Source organism: Balaenoptera borealis (genome assembly GCF_965194805.1).
Source record: "Balaenoptera borealis genome assembly, chromosome: 3".
Lineage (NCBI taxonomy): Eukaryota > Metazoa > Chordata > Mammalia > Artiodactyla > Balaenopteridae > Balaenoptera > Balaenoptera borealis.
Window position 1 is genome coordinate 167,178,822 of NC_138866.1, and position 24,341 is coordinate 167,203,162.

Here is a 24,341-nt window from a genome sequence, read left to right on the forward strand (position 1 = left end):
GTGACAAATAGGAAGACAAAGCTCCTTGGACCTGCAGTGTCCACTCAGATTTTCCTTATCCTGACTCAAGCCCTTACTCTATTAGAAAGATAAAAATTGTTCAGCTCCTATAAAACAAGGCAAGAGTGAGCAGAAATCATAAGGACTTGGTTAAAGCCCTGACTAGGGATCCAGATAAGATGGAGTAGCTTCTTGGGCTGGTCTTGGAATAGCACTGTGACCAACAGCTCTTAACATTGTGAGTTATTGAAGCTGCATTGGCATTCCTGAGATTTTTGCGTGCACAAACTTGGATTAATTTTTCTGATAAATAATGGATAGTCACTTTCTAAAGTTTTCTAAGTATACTTATAAATATATTTCTTTAAAAACTCGACTGGTCTCCTTGTAAGGAAATACTTTATGATTTTTAAAAGTTGTATTGGATAATGTAGAGAGAAGGTTATATTTAATTTCTCTTAATATTGAAATGATAATACCTGTTGTGCTTAAAACTACAGTATGATTGAATGATTTACAGTGGAGGGTATTTTGTGGCGGGTATACCAAAATACTGGTATTTTGCCTGTAGTTGTACATAACTTTGTCATTTTTATCTAGAGAATGAGAAATTTATATTTGGAGACACAGCCCTGCTGCTATCAGAGCTTGCAAACCCGATTGATAAATGGGTTATGAGAATTTTGTTTTCAGTTTCAACGAAGTCTGTCCGTCTTTGTTGCTTAATGAGTATACTTAATTAAGCTCATAACATCTTCGAGTCTGCCAGTCTTCATTTGCTAACTTTCCATTCTTTCTCAAACCCAGAGCACAACATATGTTTCGCCAAGCCATGCGGACATCCATCATTTGGTTCCATGTGGTTCCCGCAGCAAATAAAGAGCAGTACGAACAACTGTCCCAAAGCGAGAGGAACAATTACTATTCGAGCCGCTTCAGCCCCGACAGCCAGCATGTGGATCACAGGAGTGTGAACAGCGCGGGGCCGCAGGCTCTGCCAAGGGTGCCCCGGCCGAACCCCCTGCCCGAGCACGCGGACCCTCACCCCCGACTCCTACCTCAGAGCGCACAGCCCTCGGGAAAGCCGTCCGCTGCTCCGGGCCCAGCCATACACCACGTGTTCAGTCCCAGCAGTGGTTACAACACCAAGAAAGTAGGCAAGAAGCTTAACATCCAGCTTAAGAAAGGTATGACCTGTCTTCCTGTTTTTCACGGAATTTATTTTCAAAATCAACCAACTAACCCAAAGCATCCTAAGTCTTATCTCATTATTAAGAACTGATACGTCTTTTTAAAAAAGGATTTACAGTTGTATATTTTTTTATGCTTTTCAGATTCACTTTGCTGTATAAAAATTAACACGTAGAAGATCAGAGGATAGGCCTTAAGCGTTACGTTTCTATGAAAAAAGTAGCAGCTACGACTGCTGTAAAATTTTTGACAACGAAGGAAATGGGTTTCAGGATGGGTTTTCATCAAACCCAAAGCAACAGGGAGGCTCTGACTGTTTTGAGTGCCCCACTCGATGTCCACATACAGCCCCCCTAGAGGACGTTAGAAGTCCTTCCTCAGTTCAGCCCGTCCTTTGGTGACGGGAAGGGATTGACTCCTTTGAAGCTGTTGGTGGTTCCCGGTGAAATGCTGAGAAGCAAGGCCACTGGCCCCTTGTCTCCTGCTCTTCCAGAATATCGTATTCTTCCCTTCCTCAAGGTGACAAGGGGAATCGGAATGGGCCTTGCTAATACTTTATTACCTATGCCTTACATCAGTGTGTTTATTTAAGGATCCCCGCCCTTAGACGGTGCATCCTTGTGTACAGGAGGCGTTCGTTTCTGTGCTGGCCTCCCTGACAACCAGATCAGGCTCCTAGGCTTGGCTTGCTCATTCCCAATCACCGTCCCCTCCAGGCACTGAGATATACTTTTGCTATTAATCATCCCTTTTAGCTGAGCCTTTTTATATATTTTTAAATCATGTCCTTCAAATGGGTGTCATTATAAAGAATATTTCTCCTTTTATGAGCTCAACCAACTCCTACAGTTAGTTGGAAATGAACCCAAGAGAGGCTGAGCGATTTCCTCAAGTCATGTGGCCACCAGCAGCAGATTCTTACTGGAACCTTTTCCGTGTCCTGACATTGAGACCGTTCTTCTTTCCATTTGGGGTAGAGTTTACAACTCTGTAAACTCTGAGATTCCTATTTCCTTTCTAAATCATACTCTTTCATTGAACTTTATGTGAACCACAAATGCCTTCTTTCTGGTTACTGGCTTTTTAAGCTCCAAATACTTGGTTGACCTGATCAGGAATTGACAACCTCACTCCACTTTTGAAACCCCTTACAAATACAGAATCACATCAGCTTAAACCCTTTTTAGCCCTGTTAATGCATAAATGAGAGGAATATCAGATTCTCTTTCTTCCTTTTTCTACACTCAAATGAAAGGACCTGGTTTTTAAGCAAAAGCATATCAAGAAACACAAAGAGAGTTGTATAAAACATAAAATTCTGCTTGGGATCTTTCAAAAAAGGAAGACTATTTTCCATTGTCATAAAGATTTTAGTTCATAAATATCTTTGCCTTTTTATTCTGATATAGGCATATTCATTGCTTAATTACAGTTTTCCATACTGTTATTATATGTTAACACCTTATGATATAATATGAACTTTTTAAATGAAGTGAAATTTTATTTGCCATTAAAAGAATCACTCTTTTGAATACAGAAATCAATAGTTTTATTTTGGTAGCATTTAAAAATATATGATTACATGTTACAGAAGTTAATTTAGAAAGATTATGCTCAATCAACATAAAAATAGAAATAATGGTTTTCTTTTAAACATTTTTCTGACCTTGAGTTATATAACTGATACAGAGCGTCATAGATCTGACCTGATTTTAATTTATTAACTATGAGAATGTATGGCAAAAGGTGGAAACTGCCTGTGCATTCTGCCAATACTTACAAATATAAAAAAATAATGTTCACTATAAATAAAAGTGACAAAGAATGCTCATTGTCTTTGATTAGTACTAAATACAGATGTTTTAATGATTGTATGAGGTTGAACAAGTTTTCATTGTAGTTAACGGGCAATGTTTTTTCCAGTTATTGTTGTTACATTTAACATTTTTTAATGAAGTACATCTAAAATGTAGGGTTTGTCAGTGTTAAACTTTAAATTCAGTTCAAAGTGAACTGACACGATTTGAATGACAGAAGCTCTTCATAAACTGAGGTCAAAGCTAAGGACTAAGAAAGCCTTTGTTATAATGATTCTTTGGCATAATTTTGGAACTATGTCATATAACATGTCGAAATAGAATAGCCCCTATGTACCTGCTTCCATAATTATGATTTCTTAATATTTATTGTCATTTTGGCATTCTCAAATACCCTGCTCTTTTGTAGAAATTAGCTTTTTAATAAAGTCAGAGGAGAAGGTCAGTGATCTATTTCAGTCAGTGCAAAATGTTTTGTTGGCTTTGCTAAATGAAAATTGATATCTATTTATCTTTCTTTGAAAGGTCATTGCCTGAACTTTTGGCGTACAGATTTAGGGGTTATTGCTGATATTTTAATAGTGTTTTGGTTCATATAACAATCAGTCTTTGTAGTTCATAGAAATTAATATTGCAAAAGGAGAATAATTTAGAATTCTTCCTTAATAAATGTTATTGCAAGTCATTAGAGTTTCATGAAAGCACAGAGACATATGGAAAAGCCCCAGCAGAATAATTAGGAAAATTTCATATAGACAGTATGCCATTCAAGTCTTCACAGAAGACTTAAGAAATTAACAGCCCAGGCACATTAAAGTGATTTCAGACTTGAAGTAAATGAGTGTTCTGTTTGAATTTGAGAATATTTACAGTAGGTTTTTGTTACATGTACTGTGTTTTCGTCATTTCTACTTTGTTTCTTCTTTAACCCACATGTTTATTCATGTTTATTTGCCCATGTTTGTTTACTTAGAGATTCATACCCTGACTTATAGTTTTTTAGCGAGTGCTGCATCAAATTAATGAATTCTTCTGTAGATTTTTCACCTTTACATATCTCTTTATTCTTCCTTTATTGAGCAAGTACTTGTCCTCAGATCATTTTAATTGAGATGGAACCTAATATAGTTTTTAAAAGCTCTGGTAGAAATGAATCATTATTGGAAGTGTTATAAAAATTCTGTTGATTCATTAGAAATTTATCATTATCTTCACATTTTTTCTTGGCTGATTCTGGCTCACTGCATGTTGGTTTCAGTGACATAACCCTTTTCACTGTATTGAGCTTATAAGGGTGCCTGTCGAGAAAGCTGCCAAAGAGCCTGGAATTGAAATTATACAAACTAGCACAGTAATGTGTAAATGCCTCATTGGTTTCAGTACCTTTAAACATCATATGGTGATCCTCAGATTTGGTAGCTATGATCTCAGATGGGTAATTTGCCTCTTTTTTTTTTTTTTGAGCAATATAAACGGTAGGATTTAGGTGAACTAGAAGAGAACTAGGCAAAGATAATATGGTTCATCCTGTCAGTTTGGGGAGGTTCTTTTATCTGTATCTAGAAACATTTCTCGTTTCACTATTTCTTTTCCATTTCCCTGGACTTGTTCTCTTCCTTTTCTTCACTGCTTACCCTTCAAATCTGGATACCATTATTGCACAGTAATACTTGATACTTTAGATACTATGGGTTTTAGCAGAAGGTTTTTTTGTGGGTTTTTTTGTGTAGAGAAATTGTTTATTTTCATAATCAAATATTTAGACAAATTTAAAAACTTTCAGCAGGCATATTTGTATATTATTTTCATCTGACTAGGTTCCTGTTTTTTCTTAGACTAATGAATTTTGATATATATACCATTTAAACCTTCCATGATTTAGTCTATGTTGAAAAATCTTACAACTTTTAAAGTATTAAATGTGTAGGTCAGTGTGAAAGTTACAAAATGTCAAGTTGAGGTAGAGAATAATAACAAATCCTTCTTGTATGATATACCTGTGAAATTCAAGATATCTCATTTTGTTTACCTCTTTTTTTTTCTGTTATATATTCAGGTACAGAAGGTTTGGGATTTAGCATCACTTCCCGGGATGTGACAATAGGTGGCTCAGCTCCAATTTATGTGAAAAACATCCTCCCACGAGGGGCCGCCATCCAAGATGGCCGACTGAAGGCGGGAGATAGACTCATAGAGGTGAGTGGCTTCGGAAGTTCCATAATTCTTGAAAAGTTCCATTTTCAAGGCTCAGAGTCTTTTTAACATTTTCATAAAATATGAAATTAAATTATATATTTTAGCAGAAGTATGCATCCTAAAACATTGTATTTCCGCTTCACTTTTACATTTCTCTCTGTGTTATTTGATGAGACATGTCTTTTCATTTAGTTTACTCATAAATTTTTAGTTACTTGGACATTTGGTTTATGAGATACATAACATTTGTCATTATGTAAGTACAGTGTCTGTTAGGTTATATTTCTGGATGACTTTAAATTTATGTCTGGCAGTATAGAAATGTTATCTCCTCTGGAATCAGAGCAGAGACAAATGAAGTAAATGAAAACAGTGTGTCTTGATGAGAAGAACAAGGAAATTTGGAAATGTCAGCGTGGAGAATGAATTGAGACATAAAAATCAAATGTCAGGAAAAAAAAGAAATAGTTTTTCAAAATTTCCTTTCTGTACCTCATGGGTTTCATTCGGTTCATTGGTCTTTGAAGCTATCTTTGACATACATAAAGATACATAATTTCTTATGTATGAAGTTTGTGTGAATGTTGTGCATGTAGAAATAAAGGGGAGAAAGATGGAGAAAGAGGATACTTTATTAGTGGTTTTTCTAGTGTTTTCTTTAGAAAACATAGTCTGTATTTTTAGCGGCAGGCACTGTGTTTCATAATTATTAACTAGCATTTAAGTACTAATGTTAAATATATTGAATGGATAAACAACAAGGTCCTCCTGTACAGCACAGAGAATTATATTCAGTATCCCATGGTAAACCATAATGGAAAAGAATATTTAAAAAAAGAATGTATGTGTATGTATAACTGAATTATTTGGCTGTACAGCAGAAATTAACACAACATTGTAAATCAGCTATACTTAAATTAAGAAAAAAAAACAAGTACTAATGTTAAAGTAAATTTTTATGACATTATCCTTTTTTCTTAACTTGTAGTTTCATATGTAGCTTTGAACTCCCCAGCTCCAGCTGGGGAAATCTAAAGATTTCTTGAAAAGTAACGGAGCAAAGGAATAGCTTCCAGATTTTTTCCTGTGTCTACATTTTGGGCCTAGGTTCCTTCAATCTTCCACTTTCCTCTTTGTCTTGTTTGCATGACACCATGTTTTAAAGGGAGAGTGATAGAGGCCCAGTAAAAGGGAAGGCTTAAGTACAAATTGAGTTTAGGGTATTGTTTCCAGAAAGGGCCTCTTGTCCTCGGGCTGTAAGTGGGGTACTCTTAGTCCCCGTTTGTAGTTGTAGCTTGTTTCATTTAGGAAGTGTATCAGCTTATTTTTGCCTCTAAATCATAAAAAAGTCTGTCCCCTTCCTCCCCCTCTCTCCCTGCAGGGCCCCCACCCTTCTTCCTTGCTAAAGGTAATCGCTTTATTTTTGTGTCTCCCTTTCATCATGTAGTTGCTTTACTTGTGACACATCACAGAGGCTTTTGCTTTTCTTTTTGAGGAAGGGTCTGCGATCTGTATCTCTTCAGAATTAGGCTTTATCTTCTGTAGCTCTCAGGTGTACTTTAAACCTACCTCTCTAGTATCCTTGGTTGTATTTCTACAGTATCAGTAGTTCTGTGGGCAAAAAGTTTTTCTGAGTATCTGGATATTTGCAAGCCTATATTTAACTCAAGTATCAAGTGACTAATTTTTAAAAATTATCTAGAAAATTTTTGCTTTCTCTGAACCTGTTATTACTGACCTATTTCCTACAATCCCTTGATAGTAATGCACTGAGCTATATAAGAAGGTTTTCAGTGGGGGAAAGGTTCCAGAACATTAAAACTGCAGGAAAGTTTTGATATTACAATTTAAATGATATATTTAATTGCCTTAGACAAATGCTATTTCTGTCTAAAGAGAGTAATATAGAACACTTTGAAAAAGAAATTTCCACTCTCATTTCTGTTAAACGCGTAGTGCTTGCTGATCATATTTTACTTTCTACAAAAAATGATGAGATTCCCCAGGAAGTGGTATTTTCAAATCTCTCTTTTTTTTTTTTTCTGGTAAAATTTTTTTTCTTAAAACATTGAAATATCTTGAAGTGAAATACTGCAAGCCCTCCAAAAATATTATTTAGTAGAGATTCTTCTTCAGTGTTTGCTTTTTAGGGATTAAAAAGTTATCATCCTAATTTTCAGTAAAATTTCAGTGAAAGCTAAAATGTTTTTACCAAAATATTTTTAGTGTGTTTTTACTACCTTCTGCAAGGGTGGCATCTTTTTATTTTGGTGTAAGGAAACCTGTGATGCACAAGGGCATCAAGATACCCCAGTTCAAAGCCAGGAAGTTTTGTGTTACCTTGGCGTTGTAGATATATTTGTATCTCTGGTTACTTGTTAATGCACCAGTGGCTGTGCTTTTGGTTTATTGATAAGACCTGAAGGATTGACTGCTTCCTGCCTCACTTCTAGGTAACTGATCTGCATTTCTTTGTTAGCCCCAGCAGCCTGGTGGGGCTTATCAGATCAGGGCAGAATGTACCATGCAATGAACCATGTTCCATGGCAGACATGATCAATTCTAGAATGTGTGTCTCGTCTCTTGTTATCTGTTCGCCCAGTATTGCAGCTGAAAACTTTCTGTCTGTTTTAGGTAAATGGAGTTGATCTAGCAGGCAAATCCCAGGAGGAAGTTGTTTCCCTGTTGAGAAGCACCAAGATGGAAGGGACCGTGAGCCTTCTGGTCTTCCGCCAAGAAGATGCCTTCCACCCAAGGGAACTGGTGTGTAAATTCAGAGCAGATGAAAGGTTTCTGACGCACATGAGGCAGGGATCTGGGCTAGCGACCTGCTGGCCAGTGTTTATTAAGAGATTTTCCAAGCAGTTTCTATATTTTATATATATTTCAGCCTTAGCATAATACAAGCATTCCTTCCTCATATTTCTTCTGTTTTGGAAACAGATATCCACAATGTTGAGTGCAAGAGTATTTGAAAATCAGGTTGCAGGGATATTTTCTAGGACAGCAAATGTTTATTACTGAACGCTTTTAGATGGACTGATTGAATACAGAGATGTCGATTATTCCATAACTGTCACTTCAAAGGCTGTTGTTGAAAGCTTGCCATCTTCTCCACTACATATGACAAATTTTCATATTTCAAGTTTTCATGGTACGTGTAGCTAAGCCAAATAAAGATGCTTGCTTACTGTTGTATGAAAAAGAGGACCTTAATTAAATACTCCTATTGAAAGTAAAAAGACCTGAGTTGCAATAAGCCCCAGGGCCATTAATTCCTAACATAGGCATTATTTAGAATGACATAAATGAAATGAAAAGGCATTTGTTTGCAAACTATTTATTTCACTTTTTATACATATGTCAGTGCATCTAAATATTAGATAGGGGTATTTACATAGTATTTGTGGGAATGAAATCTGTATATTAAATTGACATAGTTCTTAATGTTTTTCTGCAAAAAGTGGTAGGTTTCATTTATTTGTAGAAATAATATAATTGGAGAAATCACCTTTATCTTTTGTTTTGATGTGGTAGGAAAATTGTTTTACTTCAAGTACAAGTGGTATTTTAAATATTTCAAAACAGATTCTAGTTGGGTCATTTTAGGACATTTGACCTGTCTTTCAGATAGCTTTTAGCTTTATCTAAACAATAATGAATCCGTATATACTAGAGTGGGTAGGTTTTAGGGACGCAGTTCCCAAATTTGTCCGATTGCCCTAATTCTCTTAGGCTAATCCTTCAAGTATGGATGTGTCATGGTTAATAAAAATTTCCTTTTATTATAAAACAGATAAATTTTAGTCTTGGGAATATTCCAACTCTTGGTTACACACACACTGACAATTTACTGTGATTTCATGGAGATTTCAGATTGTGATAGGGCTGAAAACTGAAACTTGTGTTTTAAGTAGATTTTGAGAAATGATGAAAACTTCTTTATTTCTATTTAGAAATGTTTAATGCATTATTTCTCAATTTAAATTTGGTTTTCCATTTTCCCCCCACTGTTATCCAATTCTGTGCTTAAAATGCCACCTGATCCTAAATCTGGAGTTGTCTCTATTAAATTGTAAATGAGCAGTTAAAAAAAATTAAAAAAAACACGAAGCTTTAGATGCGATAAAGCTTTAGTCCTTCCTCAGTGTATCTGAGCCTGGGTGATAGTTGGCATTATTAGGTTGCCAAAGCTTAAACACTGCTCTTACAGCCGTTCCCGAGTTAGTGCCAGCACAGACCAGCTTAAGGTTATTCAGGTTCTTCTGGTCCAATTTTGATCTTCCAGGCTTCTGTTTTCCCCTTCTGCTGCCTCCTTTTTTTTTTTTTTCTTGGTTATTTAATTTATTGCTTGTGAGCTTTTCATTAAGGAGTGAGCCAGTAGGCCGTCAGTTTATTCACGTTGCAGCTGCTATTCAAGGTTTAAAAGAAGGAAAATTCTGAAAACTTAAAGGAGTGCATTGAAAATGATCTTTCAGTCCAATTAACAGAACTCTTTTCCTCTGTTTGGGGTGTCTGTGTTTAAATTCTGTGTCTAAAACAAAATACTTTTATCAATAGGTTCCCTTTCTTTTTTTAATAAGTCAACCTTGTAACTATCTATTAATTAAAACAACTCTATAATACATGAAAAAAAATCACATTTATAACCTGTGTAATATTGTAAAGTATAATGCTTGTGGTTCAGACTGTTATTATCTGGTCTAGCTATCAAATTACAATATACCTTATAATTTAGACTTAGTTGGGAAAATTAGAAAACAAAATTAGAAACAGTGCCAGGAATAGAAAAGCAGTTTCGTGAGATTTGTTTTCCTCCTAATAATAAATTCATGATATACTGTGAATGAGCAAGTAGAAATTTACATCTAGAACAATTTTTTTAAACAACCCCGTCCACACACATACACACACATAAGATAATATAACCACATCAGTGAAAGTTTGCAAGACAGAGTAATATATCAGCCATAATATAATCACCCTCTATATATTTTGTAGATTTTAAGAACAAACAATTTTTCCTTGAGAGTAAAGCTTTGTGTCCCTGTGTGTTGAAGATGGCTTTGGTCAGTCTGTATTTATGTTTTTCTTCAATTCTTCTAGAATGCAGAGCCAAGCCAGATGCAGATTCCAAAAGAAACGGTAAGAGCTTTGTCTTTTGCAGGATGCAGAGATGTTGGAAAGATAAATTGAACTAACTTCTTACTAATTAATTATGAAGTTATTTGTCCTCTCTTTTCTTGGCTCATAATAGATCCTAATATACAAAGATTTATTAAATCCCAAAGTGGTCTTACCTTAAGTGACTTATTGCTACTACCCCAAATGAAGAATATTTTGTGATTATTTTTGATCAGACAGGGATAAAAAAGAGACATTAAAGACTTTCCTATTCACCTGCATATTAAGAGGGAGCAAAATTGGTGAGCTTAGTAGTTTAACATCTATCTATCTATCTATATATATATAGACTTCATGAGTTGTGAAGTACTGTAAGTGGCTACAAAAATGAAAAAATGAAAAAAGAAAACAATTCAGGCATAGAAAAAATAGGGAGGGCTAAAAGAACAATAAAAATGTATCATAAACATGAAAAATAAAATATCAGCAATTAGACTAAACATATTGTCATAATAACTTATATTTAATGAGTTATTTATTATCAGTTATTATAGTGTATTTTAAGGGGCTAATTCTCCTAACCGAAGTAAGTTTTCACAGCTTAGATTAAAAAGCAAAAAATACGTGTTTAGAAGATAAATCCTAATACAGGCTGAAAATAAAGGAATAAGTTGAGTACTAACAGGTGGTACTAACATAATGAAAGTAAGGATTGCCACATCAGTCTCTGAACTTATCTTCTTTTTTGTGTGGGTGCATTGCATGGGGTAAAAAGAGAGGGTGTTTTATATTGACACATGATATCATCCAGTAGAAATTCCAACAGTCAGGATCTTTTATATATTAAACAGCACAGCACAAACACATGTCATTCCCAAACCTTTGTGAGTAAAATGAAAATTTAGCAAAACCATATCCATGGTGGGTTATGCTAATACATATTTTTCCAAAATTTGGCATGTTAGATAGACAGATAAAGTAAGAATATGAAGAACTTGAATAACATGATTAACACTAATAACAGCATTACATAATTTAATTTTTCTTGACACATTCATAACCAGACAACTTTGAACCTAATAAACAAACAAAATGTTATTTTCAAATATTCCATCATTATAGAAATGGATGAATAATCAGACCTCAGAGGAAAATCAGTAAACAACCTTGAGAACATTACACATTCATAAGTACAGGTTGTAGGAAATTCACAGCCTTCATTTTTTACCCATTAAATCAATAGGTCTGTGATAGTTAATCAGAATCACAATAGTATTTGTGTGTGTGTGTGTGTGTGTGTGTGTGTGTGTTTGGTGTGGTGTGGTGGCGGGTATGTTGAGAGGTGAGGGGAAATTGGACAGGTTGATTCTGAAGAGTCAAGTGGGGCACAAGAATGATTTATTTTAAAAGACAATAATGATAGCAAAATGTACTTTAAAGCTAAAATACTTAAAATAGCATGATGTTGTTATAGGAACAGACAAGTAGATCATTGAAACACATTGATGATGTAAGCAGTCCCAGTGTTTACGTGTGTGTGCATGTTTGTTAAAGGAGACATTTCAAAATAGCGGTAAAGAGTGGTTTGTTTAGTGTTTAGAACAATTGGCCATTCACTTTAAAAAGTTAGATTCCTTTTTCTCACCATACACCAAAATAAATCCCAGTTAATTATGAAATTAAACCTAAAAACATACCAAAAAGTATTGAGAAAATATGTGAAAATTTTCTCTGTTAACTTTGGAAAGTAAATGCTTGTCCCAGCATAACAAAGCCAAAATGTCCTAAGAGAGTAGATTGATAGATTTGTTTATATATATTAAAAACCTTTCAGAGCAATAACCACACCATGAAAGAGTTGCAAGATAAATGCTAAAGGCATTTTGCAACGTGATCCTTGGGTGAAGAACCACTCTTTGGTGTTTAGAATCTTAATATCATAGAACTTTTTCGGAAAAGCGAATGACTTCACACATAAACTACATCTGTTTATGCATAAGATGATCTGAGATGGAAAATGATGATATAAGCAGTAAAGATAGGTGTGTTCTTTCAAAACATTTAGTCAGTCCTTGTGAGGAGATTGAAGATTAGCTCTGAAGTTTTCAATCGCTAACGGGAGGAAGCAGCTTTGGCTTTAAATGTGGTATTCCGTTGAGAATGTCTAGGTTTGTTCTGCTCCACTTCTCACCCACAAGCTTTTTATGTTCTTGATAGCATGCCAGAGCAAATGACGATTCAGTCACCTTAACAAAAGAGATGATATATGTGTATGTGTGTCTGACTTGCAATTTCAAATGGGAATTTTTTTCTGATAAGGGTTTTCCAAGCTAAGTTAAAGAAAGTACAGTTTTTTTTTTTGTTTGTTTTTGTTTTTGTCTAAATGTTTTCTTTTCGTTTTCTTGTTCTACCTTTTCTCTCTCACATCTGGGCCTCTCTTTCTGCTCCTGCTAGGTGATACCATTTTGGGCTGTTAAAGGCTTCATGTTAAAATTATAATTTAAAAATTGAATTCCAGGATCTCTGCTTCTCTCTGTCTTTTGATGGCAAATCATTAAATTTATTCAAGTCGCAAAATTCTCTGATATTACTTAAACTTTCCGTGATTGTAAGCACTTTGAGAATGGAATGTCCTCAAGCTCAATTAGTTTGTTTGTTAGTTGATTATCACAATGACTCCCAGAACTGATTAAGTCCGAGAAATTTTAAAAAAGGTCACTTAGGTAGATGAGTAGGGCTGTACCAATAGTTGGTAGACCTTTTAAATATCTGAGATGCAGGTTTCTTGTACTTCTTCTAAATATTGTATTAATTAGTGAGAGTGGGCAACTAGAAACCCTACTGAGTTTTAGGTTATCTATCCATTCAAAATTGGACAAAAAGCTGAATTATTTCGCAGAGGCTCAGGTTCACTTATTCCATGTCCTGAACAAACTCCTTTGCCTTTGAAAAGTTTATTCACTTGATAGTTTATTCCTGTGGATGTCCAGGTTGGACAAGACAATACATGGGTGTATTAGTCAGGGTTCTCCAGAGAAACAGGACCAATGGGATGTGTAGATATATAGACAGAGATTTATTTTAAGGAATTGGTTTGTGTGATTATAAAGGCTGGAAAGTCCAAATCTGCAGTGTGGGCCAGCAGGCAAAGACCTAGCAGAGCCCATGGTGCAGATGAAGTCCAAACGCAGTCTGCCGGAGGATTCCCCTTTGCTCAGGAAGGCCTGTCTTTCTGTTCGGTTTTCTGATTGGATGAGGGCCAGTCACATTGTGGAGGGCAATCTGTTTTATTCAGAGTTCACAAATGTAAATGTTAATCTCATCCAAAAACACTTTCCAAGTGGACACAAAAGTAACCATCACAATGAAGCAGTGAATTTACCTACCAGGCTATCAGGCCTTGACTTACCAAAGTGCCAGTTTCTTCTTTGGGCTTCAAAGAACTATGCAAACCTGCTTAGGAAGGCCCCCAAGAACTCTTTGGTAAGATCCATGTGAGAATATAATTGTACATAAAACATATTCAGAGCTACTGGATAGAAGTAGGGCTTTAGAAAATAATAGTGTTTAGAGATGATACTAGACCATACGGATAAGACATAAAACATGCTTAAATGTCAAGAATTCAACATTCATTCTAAGAGTTAGTGAGATCTCCCTGTAGAAACTGCAAGGATACATTGAGGAGATTTGGGGATCCTCCCTGATGATCAGGAAGCATCTTGATAAGCTAACTTCAGACAGGTTATAATCTTGATTTGGAAATTTAATGAGCTAGTCAATAAGCATGGTCATAGACTTATTAAACTAATGGTTGTGGTATATCAAGTAAAGCCTACCATGTTGACCCCACTGTAAATTAAGAAAACAGTTGAAGGAATTAAGAAAACAGTCCCATTTACAATAGGATCAAGAAGAATAAAATACTTAGGAATAAATTTAACCAAGGAGATAAAAGACCTGCACACTGAATGCTGTAAGACATTGATGAAAGAAATTGAAAAAGACAAAAATAAATGGAAATATATTCCATACTCACAGATTGGAAGAATTAATATTGTTAAAATGTCCATATTACCCAAAGCCATCTACAGATTCAGTGCAATCCCTGTCAAAATGCTGATGGCATTTTTCACAGCAATAGGAAAAAAAACCCCTAAAATTCACTGAAACCATATTGAATCTATTGGATCTCTAATAGCCAAAACAATCTTAAGAAAGAACAAAACTTGGAGGCATCACAATTCCTGATTTGTCTATGTTACAAAGCTATAGTAATCAAAAGTTTGATACTGGCATAAAAACAGACATATAGAACAGAATAGAGAGCCCAGAAATAAACCCACACATATATGGTTAATTGATTTATGACAGAGAAGCCAAGAATATGCAATGGGGAAAGGGTAGTCTCTTCAATAAATGGTGATGGGAAAACTGGACTGTCACATGAAAAAGAATGAAGCTGGTCTTCTATTGTACACCGTGTACAAAAACCAACTCAAAATGGATTAAAGATTTGAATGTAAGACCCAAATCCATAAAACTCCTAGAAGAAAACATATGGGGTAAGCACATTGACGTTGGTCTTGGTGATGAATTTTTGGACTTGACTCCAAAAGTAAAAATAAACAAATTAGACTACATCAAATATAAAGACTTCTGCACAGCAAAGGAAACCAATGAAATGAAAAGACAACCTCTGGAATAGTAGAACATATTTACAAATCATATATCTGATAATGGGTTAATATCCAAAACATACAAAGAACTCACAACTCAATAGCAAAAAGATAAACAATCTGATTAGAAAATGGGCAGAAGAACTGAATAGACATTTTTCCAAAGAAGACATACTGATGGCCAACAGGTACATTAAAAGGTGCTCAACATCACTAATCCTCAGAGAAATGTAAATCAAAACCACAATGAGATATCACCTCACATCTATTAGAATGGTCATCAGAAGGACAGGAGATAACAAGGTGTGAGGATGTGGAGAAAAGGGAACCCTTGTACGCTATTCGTGGGAATGTAAATTGGTGCAGCCACTGTGGAAAACAGTGTGGAGTTATCTCAAAAAATTAAAGATAAAACTACCATATGATCTAGCAATGCCACTTCTGGGTATTTATTCAGAGGAAAAGAAATCTGGATCTTGAAGAGATATCTGCACTCCTATGTTCATTGCAGCACTTTTTACAATAGCCAAGATGTGGAAACAACCTAAATGTCCACCAGTGGATGAATGGATAAAGAAGATGTATGTGTGTGTGTGTGTATATATATATATATATGTGTGTGTGTGTGTATACACACACACACACACATATATGTTATATGTATACATATATATATTGTATATCACTTATATGTGGAATCTAAAAAAGCCGAACTCATAGAAACAGAGACAAGAATGGTGGTAGTGAGGACCAGGAGAGTGAGGGAAAAAAGGAGATGTTGGGATTTCCCTGGTGGCGCAGTGGTTAAGAATCCACCTGCCAATGTGGGGGACATGGGTTCGAGCCCTGGTCTGGGAAGATCCCACATGCCACAGAGCAACTAAGCCTGTGCGCCACAACTACTGAGCCTGTGCTCTGGAGCCCACGTGCCAGAACTATTGAGCCCATGCGCCTAGAGCCCGTGCTCCGCAACAAGAGAAGCCACCGCAATGGGAAGGCTGTGCACCACAACGAAGAGTAGCCCCTGCTCGCTGCAACTAGAGAAAGCCCACAGGCAGCAACGAAGACCCAACGCAGCCAAAAATAAAATATAAATAAATAAATGTATTAAAAAAAAAGATGTTGGTCAAAGAGTATAAACTTCTAGTTATAAGACGAGTAAGTTCTGGGGATCTAATGTAGAGCATGGTGATTATAGTTAATAATACTGTGTTATATACTCAAAAGTTATTAGGAGAGTAGATCTTAAATGTTCTTGCCACAGAAAAGAAATGGTAGTTTTGTGGTGTGACGGAGGTGTATTAGCTAAGCTGTGATGGTAATCATTTTGCAATATATAAATGTACCAAATCAACACTCTGTGCACCCTAAATTTACAGTGTTGTATGTCAAGTACACCTCAACAAAGCTGGGAAGAATAGTCAAATCAGACAAAGCAAATAGGGAGCCCCAAATGGGGGACTGAATTATGGGTTGTTACATCTTCATCCAAAACTTTGTGTAAGTTATTTGGGATAAACTGATCATCAGACATTTCTTTAGGCCTATAATGTAAATTAATTTCAATATCCTAGGTAACGCAGATGAAAGAGTACAAAATTCTCTAATTTGAGTTTTTGTTGAAGATTTATACTGTCACACACTAATCATAGGCTGACCTTAGTAGTTTGGTTTTGAGCATCAAATGTTGCTATTATCACAAAGAATTTTATAAAATGTGTTCTGTTTCTAGTGCTTTAAATACTCAAACTTATTTTAAAGTCATGATTCAGTGAAATACTTTTCAATTCAAATGACTCAAACTTAGTTTAAAACAATCTTATTCCAAGATTGGGATAGAATAATATTTTCATGATCTTACAAAAATAGTAATGATTTTATATAGTGAATCTCTATCAGTTTTTAGGGGATTCGTTTGAAATTCCCTACTTCTACTATAATAAGTTAAGGATTTCCTAATGTTTAGTGTATTTTCCTTTGGGGAACATATCTTAGTTATTTTTTATTGTCCTCCTTTTGTTGTATAGTGGTAAAAATTAATATCTTTAAAATTTATTCTATGATTTTTTTTTGTTATTGAACTCAAGTTATTTTAAAGATTATGTTGGTAGTAATGTCTGTTTTTAAAATAAGAACTGTTTTAGATATAGCAGAACTATTCTGGATTAGTTACTACGTGCAATTTTTATTCTAAAACATCATGCTGTCAGAAAAGTTTTAAGAATAGCCTAAGGAACTCCAGTATACCCTTCTCCCACATTCCCCAATTGTTAATATTTTACCACATTTGATATGTAAGTTTCTTCCATCCTCCCCTTTCCCTCCCTGTAATTTTTCCTCCTCTCCTTCCTACTATATAAGTTTTTTTCAGAATTGAGATAAATTGTAGACGTAACTCCCCTTTATCTGTAAATCTTTAGTGTGTGTATCCTAAGAACAAGGACATTTTCTTGTGTAACCATGTTTAGTTACCAAAGCCATGAAATTAACATTGACCTAACAGTGTTGTATTACCAGTTGTCTCAGTTACTGTCCTTCATGGTGTGCCGATGTGAACGAATGAACGAATACATAAGAAACAAATCCTTGGGATCACACCTGGCATCTAGTTGTCATGCCTCTTTAGTCGTTTTTAATCTGGCACATTTCTTCAGTTTACCTTTGCTTTTCATTTTTGAAGAGCAAATTACTTTGAGAATGTCCCTCAGTTTGGGTTTGTGTAACATTTCTTTGATTGAGTAAGGATTTTTCTGGCTTCACATTACAGATGAACAACTGTACAAAACCTTTTTTTTTTTTTTCTCCTCAGAATTTGTAGCATCAAGCAAAACGTTTTAAAATTCTTTAAATGTTATTTATTTTACGTCTACTGTTTAAATCAGAAAAGAGCACAGTAAAGCCAGATGTGACATTTTAACTTTGCTAATAAGAATAATTAAAATATCAACACAAATATCATGCATAAACATTCATCTCACATATGGGATAATTAAAATATATAGCTTAAACTGGAGGGTTATTCCTTTATGCAAAAAAATAAACACGATAACTTCTCTATTTAAAAAAATCCTCCTCTTGATTAAAACCGTAAATGGTTGTTATCATTTGTCTGCTCTACCTGCATATTATTTAATCTCTAGATATAGAATAAATGTATTTTCTCTTTAACTTGTATGAAAATAGGTGTTAAGTGTGAGAATATGATGGCATAATTGCTTTTTAAGATCCATCATAAGGTTTTCCTTCCTAGCCCATCATCCCCATCCCAGCACTAATCTCTGCCCAACGATTATGTTTCGGCCACGTAATATAATCAACTTTTACTTCCTTGTTACCCATTTTGCAGATTAACTGCAGACTTAGAGTGGCCTATAGGCCAGCTGTCTCCCCTTAGCAATTGGGGCTTGTTTGGAGAGGAAGGAAAACTGGGCTTTAGTGCTGATCATTTGTGGCTGTTTTTCTGCCTCGCTGCAGATGTGTGTGTATCTTTTCTGCTGTTCTGAGGATAGCGGGAAAGTAAATAGCTTTCATACTGCCCATGCAGTAGGTTCCCTGCTTCTAATATGCTTAGCAAAAATGCCCTGTTTTTCTGGACATTAGAAGGCAAAAATGCCAATGGAGTAATGGCCAAGGGAAAACATGACAGGTTGCACTGATAGAAAATCACTTGGGGTACATACATGTCTGTACATGAGGGACATAATGTGCACTTGAGTGACATTCATGTCCAAATGGCTTGAGGAGCAAGTTAAAGGGAAACAAAATATTTATCATGTTTCCTTAGAAAGAACTTGACTCAAGAAACGGTTGAGATAGTACAGAATCTGGATGGAGTAACAATCGAAGGTGATAGAAAATTAGCTTCTCCTTTATATCAGAATGAAGAGATCCCCATACTAGTAAGATTTTGGAAAATTTCTCTATAAAGTAGCCTTAAAAATGGTTTTTAAAGAGCAAATTTTTTTAAACATTTTGCTGCCAGAGAATTAAGTTCTCAAAGTTGGAATTAATTTCAGTCTTATGTCAAGAGCCAAATGGATTAATAATGCAATATCAAAGGAAAAGTACAATCTCTCACGTAAATGTTTTTAATGATAATAATGACTTAAGACTTGATAAGAAAGCTGAAAAAGAATATTATTCCCATCTGCAGTTTTCATAAGAAATGAAACTTTCCCATGGAGAATACAGTCTCCTTTAAGACAGGTTCAGAGCAGGGCACGTCAGGAAGTGACTCGAACTTGATTAAAATTTCTCTTCATATATTCAGTCAGCTCCTTATCTTGATTTTTCAAGTAGAAGAAAAATGAGAATTTTAAGCCTTTGTAAGACATTATGGAAATGTCAAAATCAGTAAACGTTAAAAAGCCAAACAAGATATAAATCAGTAAGTGACAATTAAGAACCTTCCAGATTTGAGGCAAATAAACGTACTGAATGATCAGATCTAAATGTGCCCAGTTAAGGACTATCTGTGGTTTCTGTGTCTTTTCAAGTGCAACTTCCCCAGGAATATAAATACTGATTCTGATTCACAGAGTGAATTTTATCTTTCAGTTACTTCTGAATTTAAAGTAGGAGGGGCTGTAGTGTGTTTTGATACTATTTTGTATTTCAAACATCAGAAACAGATTTTATATTGAAGTAGCTGTATTCATTCACACAAGGTCTTTATTTACTACTCTTGAATTGTTTTGAACCGTATGGATGAAAATAAAATTTTAAGAGCAAAACAAGTATATAAAGATAATATAGTAAATATGATGTCAATAGTAAATATGTCATAGTAAATATGATGCATAGTAAATATGATGTCAATATTTTGATATGAGTATTTAATGTTTATTTCTCCCCAATCCATTGACTTTATTTGAGCTGTAATTATTCTCTAGGAATATTTTAAGTGTACAAAGGCTTTTATAATGGGCAGGTATAGGCTTTATTTTGATTTTGATACTGAAATGTATTTACTTTGTATAGTTATCATACTATCCCTCTGTATCTTTTCAAGTTGTTCTTTCTTTAATATTCTTTATTATATATATAGTTTTCCTGTTTTTAACATATTAGCGATTTTTTTTTTAAAACACACCTTGTCCTGGTAACTATGAGGCTATCTTTTGAGATGGCACAAAGAATGTTAACAATGAATATTAGTAAATTAGAAACTTTAAAAAAATCATGTTATTATGGATTTGGAAATTTTAAAATAACATATCTTTTGTATTATGATAATCTTCAAAAAAAATCTCTTACTGATACACTCTGTACTTCCAAAAATTATTTCATCTAATTGAGATATCTGAGATTGCATGTTAAATCTCCAAATTATTATTAAAAATTAATATTAAAAATTATTTTATCATTATTATGTTAATTTTGATAATTATTAGAAAAAATTTTTAAATGTGTTGAGAGACAAAGAAAAAAACTGAAGTCTACCTACATTTCCATTGCTCTGCAATAGGCTTTCATGTGTGTAACTGAACATTCTTTAAAAGTGCAATCTTTAAAGGATGCGTTATATTCCAGCCTAATTATGTACCATTAGATGTTGAACCCTTAGATGTTGAACCATTCTTCAAGTGTAATTTGATACTTCCAGCTTGAATGAATAGGTGGATGCTGGAGAAATATTCCAAAATTACAAAAAGAGAAGGAGGAAAAGTTGTAGGACTAGATGAGGCATTTAGTTGTGATTCAAAGAGCTTGTGCCACGTGTCTGTTATGTGACATAAAATGAAATGCTGAATTTGATAAAGAATTCTGGCCTCATCTATTTGGAGATGGCCAGTGTAGAGCTGGGATCCCTGAAGAGGATTACAGAAGGCAGATGGCTTACTCTTCCGGTGTCCGACATTTTTATATGTCATCTCGCTGCCTTTCATCAGGTTATACTTGAAGCATTCATTTCCTCCCTGCTGTTTTAGGGGAGCTGAGCAAAAGTTCGTGTATCTCAAATGTGTCGGGTTCTGCAACAGTCTCCTTATGCACTCGATGGCTACAATTACGAAGTCAAAGCTGGCATATACAACTCTTTAATTAAACAATATTGCTTGAATAATATCCCCAGCTGTAGATGTATCATACAGTACTGTGGAAAAAAATTTCCCTAATGTTGTTTATCTCTACTTTGTCTCACAGATGTTGAAGGTTAAAACTCTCTAGTGACTCTCCGAAAATGAATACCGTTTTTTCTGCTGACTTTGTATCATCAGGATTTGTTACTGTTTGTGAATAAAATGATGCATCCTTAGTGAAAATTAAACTATTAATAACATTGAAAATTCCTAGTGAAAAACAAAGGGACAAATGAGTTATATTTATTTATTTTGATTTCCTGCTGTTACTGTTTTTCTCCTGTGGTTTAGAATATATAAACAGATTTTTTAAAAACCCACAAAAAAACAAAAAAATAAACCAAAACTCCGTGTCTACATGACTTTAGTCCTTCTGCTACATTTTTTTCCCTATATTTCTCAGAATCTGGTTTAGGTTTCAATATTGAAACAAGTGCCACATAAAAATATTAGCAGCTGGTTCCAGGAATCATCTGGAGGGGGTGCAGATGCACTGTTATCATGGATCTTGTTGTGGAACTTTGGTGGAGATACTGTGCCTGTTATGATGAAAGAACTGCTCATTAGCAGTCCTTAAAAATAACAGAAAGAAACATTGGAATATAATGTGCAATTTTGTTTCCTGTTAGAAAGCAGAAGATGAGGATACTGTGCTCACACCCGATGGCACCAGGGAATTTCTGACGTTTGAAGTTCCGCTGAATGATTCAGGATCTGCTGGTCTTGGCGTCAGTGTCAAAGGTAACCGGTCAAAGGAGAACCACGCAGATTTAGGAATCTTCGTCAAGTCCATTATTAATGGAGGAGCAGCATCTAAAGTAAGCAAATGTCAACCTTATCAAGCTTATGCTCATTCACAAAAATGTTTAATTACAGCCCTGTTCTTATTTTGGAAACATGGAAGCGGTAGGGGCAGATTCTTTCCTCTACCCTCTTAGATTCGGTTTCTGTGGCCTGTGAATTAAACTGACAAAAGACAGGTTAACAGGAGAAAAAGTTTACAAATTTGATTGATGGGGGCTCCACAGGAAAAGTGAAAACCTAAAGAAGCGGTTAGACTTGGAAGCTTATATACCATTTTAGCAAATGCTGATAAATTATGGAGTAGGGATTAGACAAAGAAAGAGGGTTCGGACTTCCAGGTGTGGTAAATAGTGGGATGGTAAATGTATGAAGGAAACCGATGGTAGAAAAGGCTTATTTTGTAGACTCATCTCAGTGCATCTCTGTCTCTGGTGGCGAGGGTCGTTCTCCCCTTCCAGGTTTTGGAGAAGAGACGGGGCACCTTCACAAGGAGAACTTTATGCCCGCATTCAGCCAGAAGCAGGGAGGACAGAGTCCCCTTCTTGTGCCTGCCATTTCTCAGTTGCCTTCTGCTAAAATAATCCCCATGCCAAAGTGGCGTGTTTTGGGGTAGCGTATTCTGATACCCTGTAACACTTAAATGTTTTCTGTTTTCTTCCTAATACCCCATCCATGATCAAACAACTAGTGCAATCTCAGTGATCTCTCACTGAAAGGAGTTCATATCTTCGACTCCCCGTTTTTGGTCTCACAGAATTCACAGCCCATGGTCATTACAGTGAAATGGAGATTATCTCTGCAAAGACTTAGCTCAGGTTCTGGCACAGAGCTAACCTACTGGAAAGGTTACTCTCTTCCCCTCCCCTCTCCTCCCCTCCCATGGGTCACTTCTCCTGTTTCCCAGTCTAGAGAAAATTTCCTGGCTGTCTGTGAAGGGGGCACTTCTCTGCAATTGTCTAATAGCCTGGAGCTTTTGCATGTTGTAAATAACCTCTCTGGGTGTAAATAACCTCTCTGGGTGTCTCTGGAAGCAGGAAAGTAATCACTTTGTGTCCTATGAATTAGTATGCTATTTTGGTAAACAGATTATGATAATGACTTGATTTACAAATGTATAAATGATTGAAGTAGACACAGGCTGCAAAGGCTGCTTACACATTATTATGCTGGTGTTCAATTGGGCATAATCCATTAGTATTAAAGCCCTTTTCTTTTTCTTTTTGCTTTGTTTTTATTTATTTATTTTTTTAACGAAAGGGAAAGCAGCTTCTTTTATCACAGACTATTTAATGGCACTTATTTTTACCTGCCTCCTTCCCAGGATGGGAGGCTTCGGGTGAACGATCAACTGATAGCAGTGAATGGAGAATCCCTGTTGGGCAAGACAAACCAGGATGCCATGGAAACCCTCCGGAGGTCCATGTCCACCGAAGGGAACAAGCGAGGAATGATCCAGCTCATTGTGGCGAGGAGAATAACCAAAGGCACCGAGGTAAAGAATGAGAAAGACAAAAGGCATCTGAAATGGTCGTAGGACCAAGTTCTTCCCTAACATTGGGCCAAGAATGGCAGGTCCAGGGGCTTTACCTTGAAAGACTCTCAATTATCTTTGCTGGCTAGAGTTTATTGTACTGTCAGTGGATTGTGATTTGTTTTCTTAATTCTGTGATCAAAATATCCCTAAGTGTGCAGTAATATTTCTGTTGCCACCTCAACAGATAACACTGGGACCTCGAAGGCACCTTTAGCTGGGTTCAAGAATCAGGGCCACGCTTTCCTGCTCAGAGCCCGCACTTTCTCTTCTGTTCAGCAGTGTTGAACCAGGAGGGAGAAACATTGAAGTGATTGCTTGTTCCCTTGCTTATCTAAAATGGGTGCCTCTTGTAAAGCCCCTCACAGGGCAGAGTCTCTTTCTCTTGTGACATTGTCAGAAGTGTAAGCCCCCCTTCCTACCCGCTGGCCCCCTTTCTCCTTCACTGTAGGGCTGAGTATTTTCCTCCAGAGGGGCTGCCTTTTCAGTGGTATCTGCTGCATAAAGCCGCAGTGGGTTCTGCACATGTGCTGCCGCCTGTAATTAGGCATGGGTGGGAAGGTTTCCTCTCCCAAAGGGTGTGAACATCTGTCTTCCCAAATAGTAAAAACATACCAAGTAGACTTGGATAGTGGGGCATTTGAGAATTTAAAGGGAATTATATACAGATTTGTTAATTAATATGAGAACCTGAAAAAAAGTTTTTTCAAAGAATTTTTATAAAGTGTGTGCCACCTCTAGGAAACAGGTGGGACCTGCTTGCTGAAAGTATCACGTTTGTTGTTTTTGTTTTTATTGATGCTCAACTCCTCACATTTTTAAATCAACTAAGAGAAAATGATTAGCAAATGGTACAAACCGGAAACTATATCTAAACTGCTTAGGTGTTTTTCTTAATTTTAAAATCTGTGTTTAATAT

At 35.6% G+C, this 24,341-nt stretch overlaps 1 protein-coding gene across 27 annotated transcripts in view; it reads left to right on the forward strand.

The window, feature by feature from the left end:
* PARD3 (par-3 family cell polarity regulator) overlaps positions 1–24,341 on the forward strand; it is a 625,186-nt gene that overhangs the window by 353,410 nt on the left and 247,435 nt on the right. For 20 of the 27 annotated variants that reach the window (XM_082385255.1, XM_082385252.1, XM_082385256.1 and 17 more), the window contains 6 exons: positions 808–1,187; positions 5,065–5,204; positions 7,839–7,967; positions 10,311–10,349; positions 21,717–21,905; positions 23,213–23,383. In XM_082385255.1, the coding sequence (XP_082241381.1) occupies positions 808–1,187; positions 5,065–5,204; positions 7,839–7,967; positions 10,311–10,349; positions 21,717–21,905; positions 23,213–23,383 (1,048 nt within the window). The remainder of the gene's footprint in view (positions 1–807; positions 1,188–5,064; positions 5,205–7,838; positions 7,968–10,310; positions 10,350–21,716; positions 21,906–23,212; positions 23,384–24,341) is intronic. The other 7 variants (XM_082385261.1, XM_082385273.1, XM_082385259.1 and 4 more) reach the window with 1 other exon arrangement.